Source organism: Gopherus evgoodei, chromosome 2 (genome assembly GCF_007399415.2).
Source record: "Gopherus evgoodei ecotype Sinaloan lineage chromosome 2, rGopEvg1_v1.p, whole genome shotgun sequence".
In the NCBI taxonomy this organism is placed as follows: Eukaryota; Metazoa; Chordata; order Testudines; family Testudinidae; genus Gopherus; species Gopherus evgoodei.
In genome coordinates, this window is record NC_044323.1 from 297,035,862 (window position 1) to 297,056,940 (window position 21,079).

At 57.4% G+C, this 21,079-nt stretch overlaps 1 protein-coding gene across 1 annotated transcript; it reads right to left on the reverse strand.

The window, feature by feature from the left end:
* Positions 1-1,239: 1,239 nt before the first annotated feature.
* HGH1 (HGH1 homolog) lies at positions 1,240-10,536 on the reverse strand. The gene is made up of 9 exons (XM_030549492.1): positions 10,518-10,536; positions 8,793-8,916; positions 8,600-8,693; positions 4,393-4,943; positions 3,939-4,039; positions 3,391-3,489; positions 3,049-3,140; positions 2,522-2,644; positions 1,240-2,186 (listed from the first exon to the last, which is right to left on the reverse strand). The coding sequence occupies exons 1-9, from the start codon at positions 10,534-10,536 to the stop codon at positions 2,007-2,009; spliced, it is 1,383 nt and encodes a 460-aa protein (XP_030405352.1). The 3' UTR covers positions 1,240-2,006.
* Between the last annotated feature and the right edge of the window lie 10,543 nt (positions 10,537-21,079).

The following is a 21,079-nucleotide window of genomic DNA, read 5'->3' on the forward strand; positions in this document are numbered from 1 at the left end:
TCCCCTCCGTGCCCCCCCGCCTCTCCCATGGGCCCAACCCTCCTTCCCCTCCGTGCCCCCGCCTCTCCCACGGGCCCGACTCGTTCCCCTCCGTGCCCCCCGCCTCTCCCACGGGCCCGACTCGTTCCCCTCCACGCCCCCCCGCCTCCTCGTTCCCCTCCACACCCCCCCGCCTCTCCCACAGGCCCGACTCCTCGTTCCCCTCCGCGGCCCCCCGCCTCTCCCACGGGCCCGACTCCTCGTTCCCCTCCACGCCCCCCCGCCTCTCCCACGGGCCCGACTCCTCGTTCCCCTCCGCCCCCCCCGCCTCTCCCATGGCCTGACTCCTCGTTCCCCTCCGTGCCCCCCCGCCTCTCCCACAGGCCCGACTCCTCGTTCCCCTCCGCGGCCCCCCGCCTCTCCCACAGGCCCGACTCCTCGTTCCCCTCCCGCCCCCCCGCCTCTCCCACGGGCCCGACTCGTTCCCCTCCACGCCCCCCCCGCCTCTCCCACGGGCCCGACTCCTCGTTCCCCTCCACGCCCCCCCGCCTCTCCCACGGGCCCGACTCCTCGTTCCCCTCCGCCCCCCCGCCTCTCCCATGGCCTGACTCCTCGTTCCCCTCCGTGCCCCTGCCTCTCCCACAGGACGTCTGCTCCCCCGAGTCTCTCCCAGCCATGGCCACGAACAGCCTCTCTCCTGCTGTCCCCTCTGGGGCCTTCTTCTCCAGCCACCCTCCCCCGCCAGCCCCACAGTCTGCGCAGGGAGCAGCTCAGGCCACATCCGTGGGGCAGAGGGGGTGAGAACTTGGGAATGAGGGGAGAGGAACTCAGTCACAGGACCCGGACCCCTTGGCAACAGGGCCCCTGGAACAAGACTCTGGGGACGAGGAAAACACCCTGCTGGGGCTGAGGGAGAAGGCCCCAGAGGGAGGCACAGGCCCTGCCAGCACCAGGACAGGAGCAGTGACACACTGGGCCTGGCCAGACTTGGGGGGGCAGGGGGAGTCCCACAGTTCCGCCCGTTCACAGGCCAGACAGCTCAGCCGGGGGCCACCCACCCATGCTGCCCAAGCTGCACTTGAGGCCGGAGCGAGATGAGGTGATTCATGTCCCCTCTGCACCCCCCAACCTCAGGGGCAGGCTTAAGGCAGCGCCAACTTCCAGCCAGCCACCGGCAGGCCCCAGGGCCATGCTCGGATGCTGGGGGACACAGAGCCGCTGTGCCAGGGTCTTCCAGGCAGGAGACAAACACACATGGGGTAGTTGGGGCATTCGGCCTCTCAAGTGTATTTAGCAGCTAAGAACAGGACCCAGCCTGAAGCCACTGCCAGCTTCTGCCCTCCACCCCAGCTCTGCCTCCCCATCCTCCCCCCATCTGGAGTTAAATAGCAGGTTACTGCTGTTCTGGGGGCTCAGGTTCACCTCCCCCTCGCTAGAGACACAGCCCGTGCCCAGGCAGGGCTGGAATCAGCATCCCAGAGACACCAGGCCAGATTCACCTGTGCAGACACCAGCTCAGCATGTGGATGGGGGGCTGGCACAGCGCTGGGTGCAGGTGAGAATCTCAGCCTACAGCCCAGGCAGCCGCCTGCTGCCACGCAGACTGCAGGGGCAGCCCCACAGCCAGGGCGCACCATCACCTCCCACTGTGCCCCAGCCCCAGCCTGCTTAGCAGCTCCTCTTTGCCAGCACTGCTGCACTGTGCAAGGGGGAACCCTGGCCCCCCAGATTCATCTCGCCTTGGTCAGGCAGTGGCGACTGATGTGGGCTGGAGCAAAGCAAGGAACCTCCAGGGGAGGAGCTACCAGTCCCAGTCCCCTCTTGCTGCTCCAGAGCTGCCAGGCTGCGCTGGGAGCTGCTGTCTCTACAGCCCTTGCCTCTGGATTAAGGGCAAGAGTGGCTGCATCCGGTTCCATTCGGTACGGCTGGGTGTGGCTCCCACGATGGCTGGCAGGTCACAGCCCTCGGCTCGACAGAGTCCGAGCGCCCCCCCGCCACTGCCAGGGCAGGGCAAGCAGGTCAGCAAGTCACCTCGACAGCCCTGAAGGTCCCATCTGCACCCCAAGCCCCTTGCTCTGCGTCTCCTGCTGCCCTTGCTGCCGCTCCTCCTCCTGATCCAGGTGCTGCAGTCGCTCTTCCACGTCCTCGGGGATCTTCACCTCCAGCAGGTTCTCCATCCCGGGCTCTGGCTCATCCCCAATCAGCACCTGCTCAGGGCACAGCAGCAGGGCTTCAGAGGGGAAACAAGCCACCGAGTGGCCGGGACTGGCCAGCAGCGCCCTGCTCCCTACCCGCACTGACCCCCTTCTCCTCCAGCTCCTGACGCGGCGCCCCCTGCAGAACTCGCTGTGCAATGCAACAATTGCACCACCATGCAGCAGCATCGAGCCCTTGCTTGTCTGCATTTGCCCGGCAGAGACCGGACCCCACCCTGGGGTTTAGTAGAGAGGGGGGCCCCAAAGACCCCGACGGGGCCCAATTGCCCAGGCCCCCTGCCCACCAGATGCTGAGCCACATGGACACTATGGGCCTCTGCCCCTACCTGGATCAGCTTCTCGCAGGCAGCCTGGACGTCAGGCTCCGTCTCCCAGCGGTGGAGCTCCCGCACGACCAGGTAGGTGCCCTTCTCCTTCACCAGCTGCCGGCCGGCCTTGGTAGCTGTAAGCTGCGTGGGAAGCAAGCCAGGGGGAGGCGTCAGGCCATGGATCAGACCCAGCCACAGCCAGCATGGGCCCGGCCAGCCCCAGCTGTTTCAGAGGGAGACCAGGCACACCCTGCGGTGGGCAGTTGTGGGGAAGCCCCTTCCTAGCCCCATCAGAGAGTGGCCGGCTCCTGCCCTGCAAGAGCAGGGGTTCTAACCCTCCAGTGTAAGTGGGGCTGGGGATCCTGAGAGCAGGGAGGGTCGCATGGATAGGGGGCAGCAGCAGGTGGGAAGGGGTGTAGAGGGGCCCTGCTGCAGGAAAGGGGGCATCTGCAAAGCAACCCTCTCTGCCCCAGCCACCTTGTCCCCCCCATCCCAACCCGTGCCCCCTCCCCCAGTGTTCTACAGCTGCACAGGGAGGGACCCACCAGCATGACTGCCTCCAGCAGCATCTTCCGGATGTCGGGGTCCTTCTCCCGCTGCTTGTCCGGTGGCAGGTACTGCAGGTCCACGGGCAGCCCTGGGGCAGAGCCAGGCAGGGGCATTAGAACAGGGCAGGGGATTTAACAGGGCACATGGATCTACAGGCTCCTTCCAGAAAACTGCAGAGGCCCCCTGCCCGCCCCTCACTTTACCACCCCCAGCAGAGGGGAAATGAGAGCAGAAACCAATTGAATTCTGTGTTCCCGGCTGCACAACTCTGCCACTGTTAGATATGCCCCCCCAAACACTAGTCCCCAAAGCCCCCGCCCAGCGTCCCCCCTCCTCACTTTCCATTTCCGCTTCAGGGAACTCCTCAGGGCCCGCCAACGGCAGCAGGAGGAAGGGGAGCAGGTCCACCTCGGGGCCTAGCAGCCACTCATGGTACTCTGGGAACAGACACCCCACACAGGCTGGGATTAGAAGAGGGGTCAGAAATCACCAGGAGATGGGGAGTAACAGGGGGAGTGCACCCATCAGGGCCTGCAGTGAGCCCACCAGACTGCCCGGACACAGCCAGACAGGAAACTTCATGGGCCACACGGGGGCGCTACCAAGCAAAAGCCCAAAACACCCCACCAACTCCTCTGGGGAGGGAAGGGACATGCAAGCCCTGACTGGGGCCTGAGTTGTGCTGGGAAGCCGGGGCCAGGCCTGAGCACAGAAGCCAGAGGTTCCACGGGGAGGGAGTGGTTAGTGCCCTGAGCTCTAAGGCACGGGCTGGTTCAGGAACCAGCTGATAACAGCAAGTCCACTCAGGGCTCGGCCGAGGCAGTGAAGCCAGCAGGACCCAAGGGACGAGGGGCACCAAGTACCCTCTCAAATGCAAAACACTTACTGTACTCGAAGCAGCAGTTTCTGAGCGTCCCGATCACCCCCCCTCGGCGGACAGCGGAGGCCTCGTACTGTGTGTAGGGCAGCAGCCTCTGCACCACGCACCTGGGCAGAGGAGGGGTCCTTGTGAGAAATGGGCACCTGGCGTGTGCACGCCCTGGGGCACTGCTGGAGACGGGCATTGCAGTGATGCAGCCGTGTCAGTCCCAGGACATTAGAGACAAGGTGGGGGAGGCAGTGTCTTCGACTGGGCCTGCTCCTGTTAGGGGGCGGAGAGACCCACTTTCGAGCTACCCAGAGCGTCCTGCTGGCAGAAGATATGACCTCCCCAAACCTTGTCTCTCCATTGCACCAACAGACTAATAATGTGACCTCGGGCATCCCTGAGCCCACGCAACCCCCCCGCCTGCTGCCACGTTCCCAGCTCGCAGGCCGGTTCCGAGAGCGCCAGCACCCACCTGGATCTGTCCAGCAGGAACTCCCGGGTCTCTGGCAGCTGAGTCAGATTGGAGAGCAGGGGGCCCAGGTAGTGCAGGGCTGCCTTCTTGTTGTAGCCCTCGGTGCAGAACACCTCCACAACCCTGGCCAGCCCCAGCCCCTCCTCCTGCATGGCCTGGAAAACCTGGCAGCAGGTGCCCTCCTCCCGGGACAGGTTGGAGAGGAGGGTGCAGACCTGGTCGGCGAAGGCGTAGCCCGGGTCCAGCAGGCGATGCAGCAGCACTGGCAGCTCCTTGGCCAGGACCCTGTGGGTGGCCACGGCCACAGACAGGTTGATGAGCGAGTGGTAACTGTCCTTCACCACGGCCAAGGAGTGGTCACCCGTCAGCAGCAGCAGAGCCTCCAGGAAATCCGGCCTGCCTGCCAGCAGCGTCCGCCCCTCCGCACTGCCCGTTAGCCCCAGGACGTAGCCTGTGGCCTGGCCCTTTAGATCAGGCCGGGTGTCCAGGCGGAGGAACTCCAGCAGCTCTCTGGCCTGCTCCTCGTCCATGCTGGGGCAGGAGGCACCGCCCTGCAAACAAAGGGACCTGTCAGGTGGGTGAGGGGACTGTCGGCCCCTGACCAAAACTCAGTGTGTGTCTGGGGGGGGTGTTTATTGCTAGCTCCCAGTACCAAAAGAAAGGGGAAGATGGATGGGAAACCAGGACCCTGAGACTGACAGTCCCCAGGGGCAATGGGGAGAGACCAGTGCTCAAGGTCAGGGTGGGCAGGCTAATGAGGCAGGGGGTCCCATCTTCCCTGTGAGCTGGAATTGCCTGGGCCACAGCGGAGCAAGTGAGCTAAGGAGTGAGCAGGAGCCTGAGCTGAGCCGGGGAGCAGAGCCGGGCCAGTCAGCGGGACCCAGAGAACCAGATATGTGCTGAGAGCAGAGCTGAGCAACCAGAGCCAGAGGGGCCAGAAGCTGAGCCCAAGGAGCTGGAGGCAGAGCAGTGGCAGTGCTGGGGCTGGAGCAGTCCAGAGCTGGATGCAGTGAGCAGCTCGGGGGAGCGAGGGGGGACCCTGGGCAGCGAGACCAGCACAGGGGGACTCCCCCATCCAAGAGGCCTTGCAGGCCAGACTTTGGGGGGAGAGGGGGAATCATAATCCCAATGGGAGAAGAAGGGTCCTGCCACCTAGAGCCTGAGGGCTTGTGACCGCCGCCAGAGCACGGGCTAGTCTACACTGGCAACGCTGAAGTGCTGCCGCAACAGAGCTTTCACACAGCTTGTGTGGTCACAGCGCAGCGCCGGGGCACTGCCTACACTGCCTCTCCTGGCTCTCTAAAAACCTCACCTCCACGAGGGGCGCAGTCCCCAGCGCCGGGGCACTGTCTACAATGCCTCTCCTGGCGCTCTAAAAACCCCACCTCCATGAGGGGTGCAGCCCCCAGCGCCGGGGCACTGTCTGGGCCGGGGCACTGTCTACACCGTCACTCCCAGTGCTCTAAAAACCCCACCTCCATGAGGGGTGCAGCCCCCAGCGCCGGGGCACTGTTTACACCGTCACTCCCAGTGCTCTAAAAACCCCACCTCCACAAGGGGCATAGCCCCCAGCGCCGGGACACTGTCTACACTGCCAAAGCAGCAAAGAATCCTGTGGCACCTTATAGACTAACAGACGTTTTGGAGCATGAGCTTTCGTGGGTGAATACCCACTTCCTCAGATGCATGTAATGGAAATATCCAGGGGCAGGTATATATATGTGTGCTAGCAAGCAAGCTAGAGATAACGAGGTCAGTTCAATCAGGGAGGATGAGGCCCTGTTCTAGCAGTTGAGGTGTGAAAACCAAGAGAGGAGAAACTGGTTCTGTAATTGGCAAGCCATTCACAGTCTTTGTTCAATCCTGAGCTGATGGTGTCAAATTTGCAGATGAACTGAAGCTCAGCAGTTTCTCTTTGAAGTCTGGTCCTGAAGTTTTTTTTGCTGCAGGATGGCCACCTTAAGGTCTGCTATAGTGTGGCCAGGGAGGTTGAAGTGCTCTCCTACAGGTTTTTGTATATTGCCATTCCTAATGTCTGATTTGTGTCCATTTATCCTTTTCCGTAGAGACTGTCCAGTTTGGCCGATGTACATAGCAGAGGGGCATTGCTGGCATATGATGGCGTATATTACATTGGTGGATGTGCAGGTGAATGAACCAGTGACGGTGTGGCTGATCTGGTTAGGTCCTGTGATGGTGTCGCTGGTGTAGATATGTGGGCAGAGTTGGCATCGAGGTTTGTTGCATGGATTGGTTCCTGAGCTAGAGTTATTATGGTGTGGTGTGCAGTTACACACCACACCATAATATCACCAGTAACTGCACACCACACCATAATAACTCTAGCTCAGGAACCAATCCATGCAACAAACCTCGATGCCAACTCTGCCCACATATCTACACCAGCGACACCATCACAGGACCTAACCAGATCAGCCACACCATCACTGGTTCATTCACCTGCACATCCACCAATGTAATATACGCCATCATATGCCAGCAATGCCCCTCTGCTATGTACATCGGCCAAACTGGACAGTCTCTACGGAAAAGGATAAATGGACACAAATCAGACATTAGGAATGGCAATATACAAAAACCTGTAGGAGAGCACTTCAACCTCCCTGGCCACACTATAGCAGACCTTAAGGTGGCCATCCTGCAGCAAAAAAACTTCAGGACCAGACTTCAAAGAGAAACTGCTGAGCTTCAGTTCATCTGCAAATTTGACACCATCAGCTCAGGATTGAACAAAGACTGTGAATGGCTTGCCAATTACAGAACCAGTTTCTCCTCTCTTGGTTTTCACACCTCAACTGCTAGAACAGGGCCTCATCCTCCCTGATTGAACTGACCTCGTTATCTCTAGCTTGCTTGCTAGCACACATATATATACCTGCCCCTGGAAATTTCCATTACATGCATCTGAGGAAGTGGGTATTCACCCACGAAAGCTCATGCTCCAAAACGTCTGTTAGTCTATAAGGTGCCACAGGATTCTTTGCTGCTTTGACAGATCCAGACTAACACGGCTACCCTCTGATACTGTCTACACTGCCTCTCCTGACGCTCTAAAAACCCCACCTCCATGAGGGGCGTAGCCCCCAGCGCCGGGGCACTGCCTACAGTGCCTCTCCCGATGCTCTAAAAACCCCACCTCCCTGAGGAGCACAGCCCCTAGCGCTGGGGCACTATCTACACTGCCTCTCCTGACGCTCTAAAAACCCCACCTCCATGAGGGGCGTAGCCCCCAGCGCCGGGGCACTGTCTACACTGCCTCTCCTGACGCTCTAAAAACCCCACCTCCATGAGGGGCGTAGCCCCCAGCGTCGGGGCACTGTCTACACTGCCTCTCCCGACGCTCTAAAAACCCCACCTCCATGAGGGGCGTAGCCCCCAGCGCTGGGGCACTGTCTACAATGCCTCTCCTGGCGCTCTAAAAACCCCACCTCCACGAGGGGTGCAGCCCCCAGCGCCGGGGCACTGTCTACACCGTCACTCCCAGTGCTCTAAAAAGCCCATCTCCATGAGGGGTGCAGCCCCCAGCACGGGGCACTGTCTACACTGTCACTCCCAGTGCTCTAAAAACCCCACCTCCACAAGGGGCGTAGCCCCCAGCGCCGGGACACTGTCTACACTGCCTCTCCTGACGCTCTAAAAACCCCACCTCCCTGAGGAGCACAGCCCCCAGCGCTGGGGCACTGTCTACACTGACGCTTTACAGCGCTGTGACTTGCTGCGCCCAGGGGTGTGTTTTTTCACACGCTGTAAAGTGTCAGTGTAGACAGGCCCCAAGTGTCCGACCCGCAGCATCCTTGCAGCACAGCCGAGGCCCAGGACACGTGAGGATCAGCCTGTGAACTGCCCTGACACCCCAGAGACGCTGTGATGTCCCGGTGCCACAGAGCGGGGTGACGGGTTTTCCTTTAACCTGCCCCATTTTTGTTTGCATTGGCTGCTGTTTAATAAACCGTCTTTGCTGTGAGCTGGATGCAATGGTCAGTGGGTCAGGGAAGCGCCCAGCGCAGAGAGCACCCGGAGTGGGGACAGCCTGGCCCCTGCCCTGAGTGCCCATGACACGCTTGGGGGTCGAGCCCCAGGAATGCTGGGCCCGGCCTCGCTGGGGTTACGAGGACTCTGCCGTGTACAGGGGGAGCCCTGGGGGGCAGGCGGCCCCTGGCTAAAGGGAGCGGGAGCGAGGACTCACCAGGGTCGTGTCTGAGCCAGGAAAGGTCCCCACAGAGCGGCCCGTCCCCCGCGTGCACCTGGCTCGGCTCGGCTCGGCTCGGCCCGGCGCGGGGCGGGGCCGGGCCGCCAATGGGACCCAGGAGTCCGGGCTCCCTGGCCCCGCTGCTGTCCCCCAGGGGCCGGCGCGATCCCCGGGCGGGGCCCCCCCTTGCCTGTCCCCGGCGCCCTCCGGCCGCAGCCGTCTCGCCGCCACGTGCGTCTCTGCGTGGGCGTGGGGTGCGCTCCCCTCCCCTCCCCCAAACAGGCGGACTGACACGCTCTCTGGCCAATCGGAGGCTGCGATTGCCCAGGGGGGCGGGGAAGAGGGGAGGTCCCGGAGGCTGGGGCCCAATCGGCGGCGCTGCGGACCGAGTCGAGCCGAAGGGGATTCTGGGGGTTGTAGTCACACGGGGCTGTTTCTGCGCATGCCAAGTCTGAGTCCCCGCCCCGTGCACCGCCCACGGCCCCTCAGAGCCCCGCCCCCGGCCGGGCTCCTCGCCCTCGGTTTCGATTTCCGGCAACTGGGCGAGCGGGCCGGCGCCCGCGGGGTCCTAGCGCCCAGCTCTGTGCCCTGCCCGCCTGGTGCCCGCAGGGTCCTAGCGCCCAACTCTGTGCCCTGCCCGCCCAGCGCCCGCGGGGTCCTAGCGCCCAGCTCGACCCCTGCCCGCCAGGCGCCCGCGGGGTCCTAGCGCCCAGCTCTGTGCCCTGCCCGCCTGGTGCCCGCAGGGTCCTAGCGCCCAACTCGTCCCCTGCCCGCCCAGCGCCCGCGGGGTCCTAGCGCCCAGCTCGCCCCTGCCCGCCCAGCGCCCGCGGGGTCCTAGCGCCCAGCTCTGTGCCCTGCCCGCCCGGTGCCCGCGGGGTCCTAGCGCCCAACTCGTCCCCTGCCCGCCCAGCGCCCGCGGGGTCCTAGCGCCCAGCTCGTCCCCTGCCCGCCCAGCGCCCGCGGGGTCCTAGCGCCCAGCTCTGTGCCCTGCCCGCCTGGTGCCTGCAGGGTCCTAGCGCCCAGCCCGTCCGCTGCCCACCCAGCGCCCACGGGGTCCTAGCGCCCAGCTCTGTGCCCTGCCCGCCTGGTGCCCACAGGGTCCTAGTGCCCAGCTTGTCCTCTGCCCGCCCAGCGCCCATGGGGTCCTGGCGCCCAGCTCTGTGCCCTGCCCGCCTGGTGCCCACAGGGTCCTAGCGCCCAGCCTATACCCTGCCCGCCAGGCGCCCGCGGGGTCCTAGTGCCCAGCTCGTCCCCTGCCCGCCAGGCGCCCGCGGAGTCCTAGCGCCCCGTTCATCCCCTGCCCGCCCAGCGCCCATGGGGTCCTTGTGCCCAGCCCATACCCTGCCCGCCAGGCGCCCGCGGGGTCCTAGCGCCCCGCCCATACCCTCCCTGCCAGACACCCGCGGGTCCTAGTGCCCAGCTTGTCCCCTGCCTGCCAGGCGCCCGCGGGGTCCTAGCGCCCAGCTTGTCCTCTGCCCGCCCAGTGCCCATGGGGTCCTGGCGCCCAGCTCTGTGCCCTGCTTGCCTGGTGCCCACAGGGTCCTAGCGCCCCGCCTATACCCTGCCCGCCAGGCGCCCGCGGGGTCCTAGCACCCCGCCCATCCCCTGCCCGCCCAGCGCCCATGGGGTCCTAGTGCCCAGCTCTGTGCCCTGCCCGCCTGGTGCCCGCGGGGTCCTAGTGCCCAGCTCCATTCCCTGCCCATCCAGCCCCCGTGGGGTCCCAGCACCCACTCATCCCCTGCCTGCCTAGCACCCGCAGGGTCCTAGCGCCCAGCTCCATCCTCTGCCTGCCCAGCGCCCGTGGGGTCCTAGCACCCCGCCCATACCCTGCCCGCCTGGCGCCCGTGGGGTCCTAGTGCCCCGCCCTGTACCCTGCCTGTCCGGCGCCCGCGGGGTCCTAGCGCCCCGCCCATACCCTGCCCATCCAGAGCCATCTTCTGCCTGCCCAGTGCCTGCGGGGTCCTAGTGCCCAGCTCCGTCCCCTGCCCGCCCGGCACCCACGGGGTCCTAGTGGTCCCGTCCCCTGCTGGCCAGCACCTGTGGGGGCCTAGCACCCCTCTGTCCCCTGCCTGCCCAGCGCCCACAGGGTCAGAGCGCCCAGCCCGGCGCCCATGGGGTCCTAGCGCCCAGCCCCATACCCTGTCTGACCGGTGCCCGCGGGGTCCTAGCACCCCCCTGTCTCCTGCCGGCCAGCACCTGCAGGGTCCTAGTGGTCCCCTGTCCCCTGCTGGCCGGCACCTGCAGGGGTATAGCCATAGGTCCCCTGTCCCCTGGCAGCCGGTGCCCATGGGGTCCTAGCACCCAGCCCCATACCCTGCCCGCCTGGTACCCGCGGGGTCCTAGTGCCCAGCCCCAGCCCCTGCGTGGCCGGCGCCCGCAGGGTCCTAGCTCCCAGCCCCGTACCCTGTCCAACCGGTGCCAGTGGGGTCCTAGCACCCCCCGTCTCCTGCCGGCCAGCACCTGTGGGATCCTAGCACCCTGCTCCTGGCCCCATGCTCCACATAGCCCCTCTCCCAAGAGACCCATGTGGCTGAGCTGGGCCAGGGTGGGCGTCGTCTGGGGCACTGCATAGACAGACTGGGGCTGTGGGGCTGCAGGGGGCTCAGGAGGCACAGCAGGCCTGGAGCCTGAGGCTGCCCTGCTCCACAGCACCTGCTGGCAGTGGCTGTTCAGTGCCACTGGGGAAGATCTGGCCATGACCTGGTGTGAGGCAGCTCCCCATGACGGCATCACGCTGTCCCTTCTTCCAGATTCTGCCCCTGTCCTGCAGGCTGCCCCAGGCATGCCAGGCCCATGCCTCAGTTTCCCCTCCTGTCCCATGTCTCTCTTTTCTCAGGCTCTGAGCTCTGTGGGGCAGGGACTGACTCTCGTGGTGTCTGTGCACAGCAGGGCCCTGGTCAGGGTTGTGGCCTCTAGGTGCTACTGCCATGCAAACAACAGGGAACCCCACGCCCTGGGGATGAGCCGGGCAGCTCAGTCCTGTCAGAGCTACTGGTGCAGGCTGGCTCTGCCACATTCCCCAGGTCTGCTGGGATGCTGTGAAATCAGGGGGTTGAGTCCACAGTTGTTAATGGCTGATGCCAGCAGGAGAAAAAATTGAACGGCAGCCCAGTGGGGCAGGGACAGAGCCCAGTTCTGCTCAGCCACTGAGTTCCTTGCAGTCCTGTCTTTCTGCGGTGCCCAGCACCTCCACAGCTGCTGCCTCTACTTTCACTTTCCCTCTCGTTTTCAAAACAAGTAAATGGGAAAAGCCTCATACCCAAAGCCAGCCCAACCCTAGAGCAAGTTCAGGGAAGATTGTCACCACACCAAGTCCAGCAGTGGCCAGGTTAGGGCTCCTCCCGCAGCGCTAACACAGCAGGACGAGCTGCTGGTAAATGCCAAGCTGCACATTCTGTCTGTTCACTTTATTTCACTGTTGCAGAGACAGGCCCTGTACCCTGGGGCCCTCCCTTTAGAGAAATTATAGACACGATTAGAGCCACAGACCATCCCACGGGAAGCTCCCTAAAAATCCAGAAATCTGGGGAGCAACAAGTCTAGGCTGAGGTAAAGGCATTTGCCTGACTCAAGGACCCACCTAAGAGGGTGGCCAGGTTTTTCCTGCTTTAAAATAGCCCGAACTCACACAAACACTAGCCCCAAAAGTAACCCAAGCTGTTTATTGAAACAAACTTTTGCCATTAAGACTTTGGAAGAACAAACAGGAGCTTTCACTAGATACCTGGCACAGATTTGATTATTTTTTTTAAAGCTACAGGCCCCCAGCAGGAGTTTGTCTGCATTAGCAACAAAGCTATGAGATGACAATCACATTCCAAAGCAACTCCCCAACATTGTTACTTGTATCCTGGTTGAGGGTTGGAAGATGTTCAAACAAAACAGGACAAATTAAATTGGCAAGTCCTGAACCTGAAACTGCTTTAAACTCACTTCCCAGGTATTGTATGCAGCTGTGTCTCTGTGACGTTACTGACATTAACTGTGACTGTATAGAACATTGTTGCAACCAAGGTTATATAGTGGCACTAAATCTTGTACAAAGAAGGTTAAGTGAGGTGTCTAAGACAAGGTTATGATTTGCTGGTCATGATTATACTGTCTGTATGCAGCTATCATTTGTGTATTTAAAGTTATAAGTATTGGCTCTGTACTGTCTGTATTTCACACTTGTGCTCTGCTTCTGGGTGACACCCCAGACAATGTGGCATCAGCTCTGCCTGGCCTGCTTGATGGCCCATTAAGGACCATCAGCTACACAAATGACTCATTGAGAGAAGGCAGATACGCCTTGTAACTCAACAAGGCAGGGCCAGGCCTTTGGACAGAACTCTGAGGTTTTCCAGGCCATGTGCTCGGTGGCTTGTGTTTGCAACAAAGGAAGCACAAGCCACATGGCAAAAGGACTATAAAAGGCAGCTGCATCTTCTCTTCAATCCTGCTTCTTTCCCCTGAAGGGACTTTGCTACAAACTGGAGCCCTGAACAAAGGACTGAATGACCCATCCTGGTGGGGGATTTGAACCTGCAGTTTATTCTATCACTGCTACAAACCTGAACTAAGAACATTGATGTTACTGCATGTAATTGATTCCATTTAACCAATTCTAACTCTCATCTCTATCTTTTTCCTTTTATGAATTAACCTTTAGATTTTAGATTCTGAAGGATTGGCAATAGCGTGATTTGTGGGTAAGATCTGATTTGTATATTGACCTGGGTCTGGGGCTTTGTCCTTTGGGATTAATAGAATCTCTTTTTCCTTTTACTGTGGTGTTGGTTTTCATAACCATTCATCCCCAGGACGAGTGGCACTGGTGGTGATACTGGGAAACTGGAGTATCTAAGGGAATTGCTTGTGTGACTTGTGGTTAGCCAGTGGGGTGAGACCAAAGTCCTCTCTGGCTGGCTGGTTTGGTTTGCCTTAGAGGTGGAGAAACCCCAGCCTGGGGCTGTAACTGCCCTGCTCTGAGCAATTTGTCCTGAATTGATTCTCTCAGTTGGGTCCCGCCAGAGGCAGCATCGTTACAGTCTCTACTTCCTTTCCGCCTGCGCTGAGTGGCTCAGAAGCACAGGAATCCGTGACAAATGTTATTTAACCCCACGCTCCAAAGGCTTTCTTGTAACAAGCATGGTCCTTTCCCCTCCCCTTCCTCCAGCCTCTGAAGTACAGCATGTATACGAAGATCACAACATATTTAATATTCAGCTGAAATCTCTCCTTCACCAAAAGGAAGTAGAATGAAGAGCTGCAGCAACCCCGTATTCAGTCAAACATTTGTATATGATAGCGAACTCATGGAGCCCTGTCCACTGTATTCCTACCATTCCCTGAAGTGGACATATTGCTAAGAACAAGTTAAAAATTACTTAGACAAGTTAGATGTCTGCAAGTCACCAGGGCTGATGAAATGCAGCCTAGAATACTCAAGATGCTGACTGAGGAGATATCTGAGCCATTAGCGATTATCTTTGAAAACTGGAAGATGGGAGAGATTGCAGTGGACTGGACTGGAAAAGGGCAAATATAGTGCTAATCTATAAAAAGGGGAATAAGAGCAACCCAGGGAATTACAGACCAGTCAGCTTAATGTCAATACCCGGGAAGATACTGGAGCAAATAATTAAGCAATCAGTGTGCAAACGCCTGGAAGATAATAATATGTTAAGTAACAGTTGGCATGGATTTGTCAAGAACAAATTGTGTCAATCCAACCTGATAGCTTTCTGTGACAGGGTAACAAGCTTTGTGGATGGGGGGAAGCGGTAGGTGTAGTGTATCTTGACTTCAGTGAGGCTTTTGTTACTGTCTCACACAACCTTCTCATAAACAAACTAGGGAAATGCAACCTCAATGGAGCTTCTATAAGGTGGGTGCATAATTAGTTGGAAAACCGTTCCCAGAGAGTAGTTATCAGTGGTTCACAGTTGTCATAAACAGATAGTTAAGGGTTAATGCCTCTTTTACCTGCAGAGGGTTAAGAAGCTCAGTGAACCTGGCTGACACCTGACCAGAGGACCAATGGGGGGACAAGATACTTTCAAAGCTCGGTGGAGGGAAGTCTTTGTTTGTGCTATTTGTTTTGTTCGTTGTTCGCTCTTGGGGCTAAGAGGGACCAGACGTCCATCCAGGCTCTCCAAATCTTTCTGAAATTAGTCTCTCATGTTTCAAAATGGTAAGTAATAGCCAGGAAAGGCAGATTAGTCTTATTTTTGTTTTCTCAACCTGTAAATGTCCTTTTATTTTTGCTGAGAGGATTTTACCTCTGCTTGCTGTAACTTTGAACCTAAGGCTAGAGGGGATTCCTCTGGGCTATACGAATTTGATTACCCTGTAGAGTATTTTCCATCCTGATTTTACAGAGATGATTTTTACCTTTCTTCTTTAATTAAAAGCTTTCTTTTTAAGAATCTGATTGATTTTTCCTTGTTTTAAGATCCAAGGGGATTGGATCTGGACTCACCAGAGATTGGTGAGGGAAAGGAGGGGGGATGGTTAATTTCTCCTTGTTTTAAGATCCTAGGGGGTTGGATCTGTGTTCACCAGGGAATTGGTGAAGTCCCTCAAGGCCACCCAGGGAGGGGAGAGTTTTGGGGGGACAGGAAGTGCTCCAGACACTGAAATTTCTGGATGGTGGCAGAGTTACCAGATCTAAGCTAGTAATTAAGCTTAGAAGTGTCCATTCAGGTCCCCACATTTGTACCCTAAAGTTCAGAGTGGGGAAGGAACCTTGACAACAGTCATGCTGGAAGGGCATAACGAGAGGGGTCCGGTTCTGTTCAATATCTTCATTAATGATTTAGATAATGGCGTAGAGAGTATACTTATAAAGTTTGTGGATGATACCAAGCTGGGAGGGATTGCAGGTGCTTTGGAGAATGGGATTAAAATTCAAAATGATCTGGACAAACTGGAGAAATGGTCTGACGTCAATAGGATGAAATCCAATAAGGACAAATGCAAAGTGCTCCACTTAGGAAGGAACGATCAGTTGCACACATACAGAATGGGAAATGACTGCCTAGGAAGGAGTGCTGCAGAAAGGGATCTGGGGGTCATAGTGGATCACAAGCTAAATATAAGTCAATAGTGTAACATGGTAGCAAAAAAACCAAACCTCATTCTGGGCTATATTCGCAAGAGTTTTGTGAGCAAGACATGAGAAGTAATTCTTCTGCTCTACTCTGCACTGATTAGGTCTCAGCTGGAGTATTGTGTCCAGTTCTGGGTGCCACTTTTCAGGAAAGATGTGGACAAATTGGAGAGAGTCCAGAGAAGAGCAGCAAAAATGATGAAAGATCTAGAAAACATGAACTCTGAGACAAGATTTAAAAAATTGGGTTTGTTTAGGCTGGAGAAGAGAAGACTGAGACAGACATAAGAGTTTTCAAGCACATAAAAGATGTTACAAGGAGGTGGGAGAAAATTGCTCTTTAACCCCTGAGGACAGGACAAGAAGCAAGGGCCTTAACTTGTAGCAAGAGGGGTTTGGGTTGGACATTAGGGAAAAACTTTGTCAGGGTGGTTAAGCACTGGAATAAATTGCCCAGGGAGGTTATGGAATCTCCAGCATTGGAGATGTTTAAGAGCAGGTTGGACAAACCCCTGTCAGAGATGGTCTAGTTCAGGAGTTGGCCACCTTTCAGAAGTGCTGTGCCGAGTCTTCATTTATTCACTCTGATTTAAGGTTTCGCTTGCCGGTCATACATTTTAATGTTTTTAGAAGGTCTCTTTCTATAAGTCTATAATATATAACTAACCTATTGTTGTATGAACAGTAAATAAGGTTTTAAGAATGCTTAAGAAGCTTCATTTAAAATTAAATTAAAATGCAGAGCCCCCCGGACCGGTGGCCAGGACCTGGGCAGTGTGAGTGCCACTGAAAATCAGCTCGCATGCTGCCTTCGGCACCCGTGACATAGGTTGCCTACTCCTGGTCTAGTTAATACTTAGTCCTTCTGTGATTGCAGGGGATTGGACTAGATGACCTCTCAAGTCCCTGCCAGTCCTACACTTCCCTGGTTCTAGGATTCTACCCGCACCATGCTCACTAACATCGTGGAGGAGAGCTAGAAAGAGTTGTCACATTCATATCCGGGAGAGGACAACTCCTTTCTTTGTGATAAATTTGGTAGAAAATTTGAAGAGTCTCTCCCTCCGGCGACAAATGTGTTTAACAGGCTCCCTTTGTTTCCCTCACCCAAATCACCTAAGTTTTATATGACAAATATTCCAGCTGGTCAATTGCTTCTAGTTCACTCTCCCTTGGGAAAGGAAGTGCCTACGCACTGACCTAGGGATATGGCGCACACCTAGGCCAGATATTTGGCTGCTTCCCCAAATATACACTCCATCGCAGTGCATCTGCTGACTCTAACAAAGGACGGGGCAGCAGGTCTCTTCTCTCAGTTTCGATTCCTGACTTGTTCTCTCAGTTTCGATTCAGTGACTCGTCGTGTGGCCCTGGCACATCAACTCAGAGACAACACTGTACGGTTGGTTGTTACACCTAAGATGTGTACAACTGAAAGACATTAACAAAAAAGTGTCTGCTTCTCTTTTTCAATTTGTTTTATGCATTGGACTGTACTTTGTGTCATGGCGGTGTCAGTGTATGCAGCACCTGTACATTCATTTCTATCTTGCTGGAGAGACCATTATGGACATTAAACAAGGCAGAAATACCCGTGCAGACGACCTCTGAAAAAATTCCGAACATTCTTCTCATCAAAACCTGGAATGATTTTCTTTGAAAAGACTAGAAATGTACAGTATCACTGCTTCAGTGATCCCATCTGTAAAATGGGCTTCTCATTTACAGGAGAGATGGAAAATGTAGCATCTGTAAAGCACTCTGAGCTATGGAACGAAACAGAGCTCGTTCCCTGACTTTCCCAGAAAGTGGACACCAGCACTACACGTGATCACGCAGCTCAGCACGTGGGAACAGAATCTCCACAAAAAGAGCAAACAGTAACAACTCCGCCCCTCCACAGCCCTGGGTGCCATTCTGAACTGGGGAGAGTCTCCTGCAGGGTCAGAAAAGGGCACTGCAGGCCAATGAGGCTGTAATGTATTTTTGAATAGTCCCATACAGATAGTCAGCAGCAATGGGCAGCTGTGGGAAGAACAGCGTCTCTTGCACTAAGATACTGAACACTTAAGGCCAAGTGTGGCTGTGAGACACGTGTCTCCAACTCCCAAAGGAATGAGCCAGCGAAGAATGTGGCTCTTAGCACCAGGAAGGAAATCTCAGAGCCAGCCCTGGGGTTCGCGGAGGCACAAGATGGCCATATTACAGGGGAAGGCTGGGTTAATGGAGATCCCCATGGTCCTTTCCCCACAGGCCTGCTCCTGGGGCAGCACAGAGCAGGGAGGCCATGGGCCACAGGGTCCCCACCGGGAGTCCAAGCCAGTGCTCCTCTGTTTATAGCAAGGGCCATCGAAAGCAGAGAGGGGAGTGGAACAGGGAGGGGCCTGCTCGCCCCCACATGCACGCGCAGAGCCCAGTCCCCACCCGCTCTCCTCAGCCAGGCCGTTCGGTCCAGGGACACAGACACGCAGCCCCCACAGGGGGAAGAGGCTGCAACTCAGGACCTGCACTTCCAGCTTGTGTCCTACCAGGGAGCAGTGGAGCCGGCAAGTGCCAGCTGCGCTCAGCATGGCCACGGCTCGCGGCTCTCCCTGCGGCCGGAAATCTCGCCTCAGCCCGGACAGCCCGGCCCCCTCAGGAGAGACCCTGACACAGCATTGCTGTGACAGCAATATCCCCTCACCTCCGCCAACCGGGCCCCGGCACCATGTGTGCCAGGCCGCCGCCCCAGGGCTCAGGGCCCGGGGTTTGGAATTACAGCTATTTCTGTTCTTCTCATTGAATTAAATCTAAGCAGCCCAAATCCAGCCGATTGTGAGCAAATTAGCCCAAAATACCACAACCCGCGACGCTGGCTCTGAAAACACTGCCCCTGGCACTGCGGACTTGGCAACACGTCCACTCGAGCGCCTGGTGTGACCAGCTTCCTCAGCTGAATGGGAGGCCAGGGCTGGGCCCGCGAGGGAGCCAGGCCCGAACTACCAACGCATAAAAAATAAAATGCCCCCCATGTGGGTCAGCAAATGGTCCCCATCCCGCCCGTCCCTCTCACAGCCCTGCTCCAGGGCAGTGCCCTGCTACCCCTGCTCGCTGGAGGGAGCTGGGTGTGGGCGGCCCCCACCCCCTCGCCGTGCCATCGCCTTTGGTTCCTGGCCAATCCATGCCAGCTCCTCCAGCCAGGGATGGGGGCACTGGCTGGCCTGGCACAGACGCCCAACCCAGCCCTGAGGCTAGACCCTCGCTCACGCCGTGGAGCCCGAGGACCAGACGATGTTAGGAGTGTGATCGAATATCTCATTGGAAGGTGACAGGGCCAGAAAGAGTTCATTACCTCCCAGACTGACCTGACCCAGGGCCGAGCTTTAGAGACTGGTTAGGAAAATATGTAAATGAACAGAGCTTGGAAATGCAGCCGGCATTGTTAGAGGTAGAAGGGGAGGTGTTTGTTCAGGGCTTGGGATGTCAGCAAACAAAGCTTGTCTATTGCTAGAGCTTTGATTCAAAGATCAAAAAAGGGAATATGAACATTTAGGAAGACACTGGAGTGAAATAGTATCATTGTCTCTGTGTCTCTTTGAAGGTTGTGGTCACCTGTATCTGAACCGTTAATGGATAAATTTCCCTGTGCTAATTGCCAGCATGTTTGGGAGACAGAAGATTAAGCTGATTCTCTCAGCTCAAGAGACTGCTGGAAAATGTATTAAAAACCCTGGGACACGATCCTGCTTCATCCCAGATCTGCTTTGGGTTTCAAGAGGGGGAAACCTTAATCCACAAGGACTGAGATCCCCGGTCACTGACTGGAGCCACCCTGAATATGGATATTGGACTATAACCTCTAGACTAGTTAAAAAAGGACTTTTGGCAACTACAAGCTCATCTCTGCTACGTATCTGAACCTCAAGAATTGGATTCAAGTCTGTCTGTATATTGATCTTTTCTTTTTAAATAAATTTTAGCTTAGTTAATAAGACTTGACTATAGTGTATTTTGGGTAAGATCTTTAAGTTATAATTGGACCTGGGTGTGTGGCTGACCCTTTGGGGTTGGAAGAACCTTTTCTTTTATATGATTGTCACGGAGTCCCCGGGCTATGCTCCGGAACTGCTTCCCACCAAGCCAGTCAGGACTTTGGGGAGCCTCCTCTCCCTTGGAGCAGACTTGTTCAGGGCAAGAAGCTCACACAGCTTCACCTCCTGGGTCTCTCCTTGGAGCATTCAGCATCCTCTGCCCCTCCGTGTGCTTCCCACAGCGAGCGTGCCCCAGCGGGGTCCTGGGGAAGCCACTGGGTCCTGCACCCCCACTTTGCAGTCAGATATGACTCTTAGCCAGCCAGTAACACAGAGGTTTATTCAATGACAGGAACAGGGTCTAAAACAGAGCTTGTAGGTACAGAGAACCAGACCCCTCAGCCGGGTCCATTCTGGGGGGCAGTGAGCCAGACCCTCACGTCTGCCCTCAGCCAGCTCCAGACTAACCACCCCTCCCAGCCCCTCCTCTCTGCTCAGCCCCTTTCCCGGGCCAGGAGGTCACCTGATCCCTTTGTCTCCAACACCTTCAGTTGGCGCCTTTGCAGGGGAGGGGCCCAGGCCATCAGTTGCCAGGAGAAAGAGTGTCAGGCATTTAGGTGCACTGGCCATTGCTCTGCCAGGTACTTAAGAACTGCCATGGGGACACTGAGGCACCAACACAGTATTCAGAGAAAACATTAAGAACTTTCCCAGTTCGTCACACTGATGAGAGAAGATTTTCAGGAATCGTCATCATCTCTGCCGTCTGTGTCTGGACAGAGGCCTGAGGCTGGGCACTTTAAGGGAACTGCGGTGTTTGGACTTCTGAGTAACCAGGGAGGTACTACAGGAGCTGTTCAGTGCTGGCTGGTAAATCTAGGTAGCGGAATATCCACCAGCGTCTGGGGTTTGTCTGCCCCCATTATTTTGCAGTTCACCCTGATTGAGTGACCTCAGCTCCCCCCAGGCAGCACTGTCACACTTGTATTAGGACCCAGAGGGCACCAGAGCAGGAAATATAAGTTTCTATTTCTCTGCTCAGAGGCAGCATCTGGGCGGGACCTAGGGCTGCCAACAGTCTCTTATTACAAGGGAATCTGCCCGGCTCAGCACCAGACCCGGCTGCCCCCAGCTCAGCGCCCTGGACAGGACCCTGCCCGACTCAGCACCAGACCCGGCTGCCCCCAGCTCAGCGCCCTGGACAGGACCCTGCCCAGCTCAGCACCGGACCCGGCTACCCAGCTCAGCGCCCTGGACAGGACCCTGCCCAGCTCAGCATCGGACCCAGCTGCCCAGCTTAGCACCCTGGACAGGACCCTGCCCGGCTCAGCACCGGACCCGGCTACCCAGCTCAGCGCCCTGGACAGGACCCTG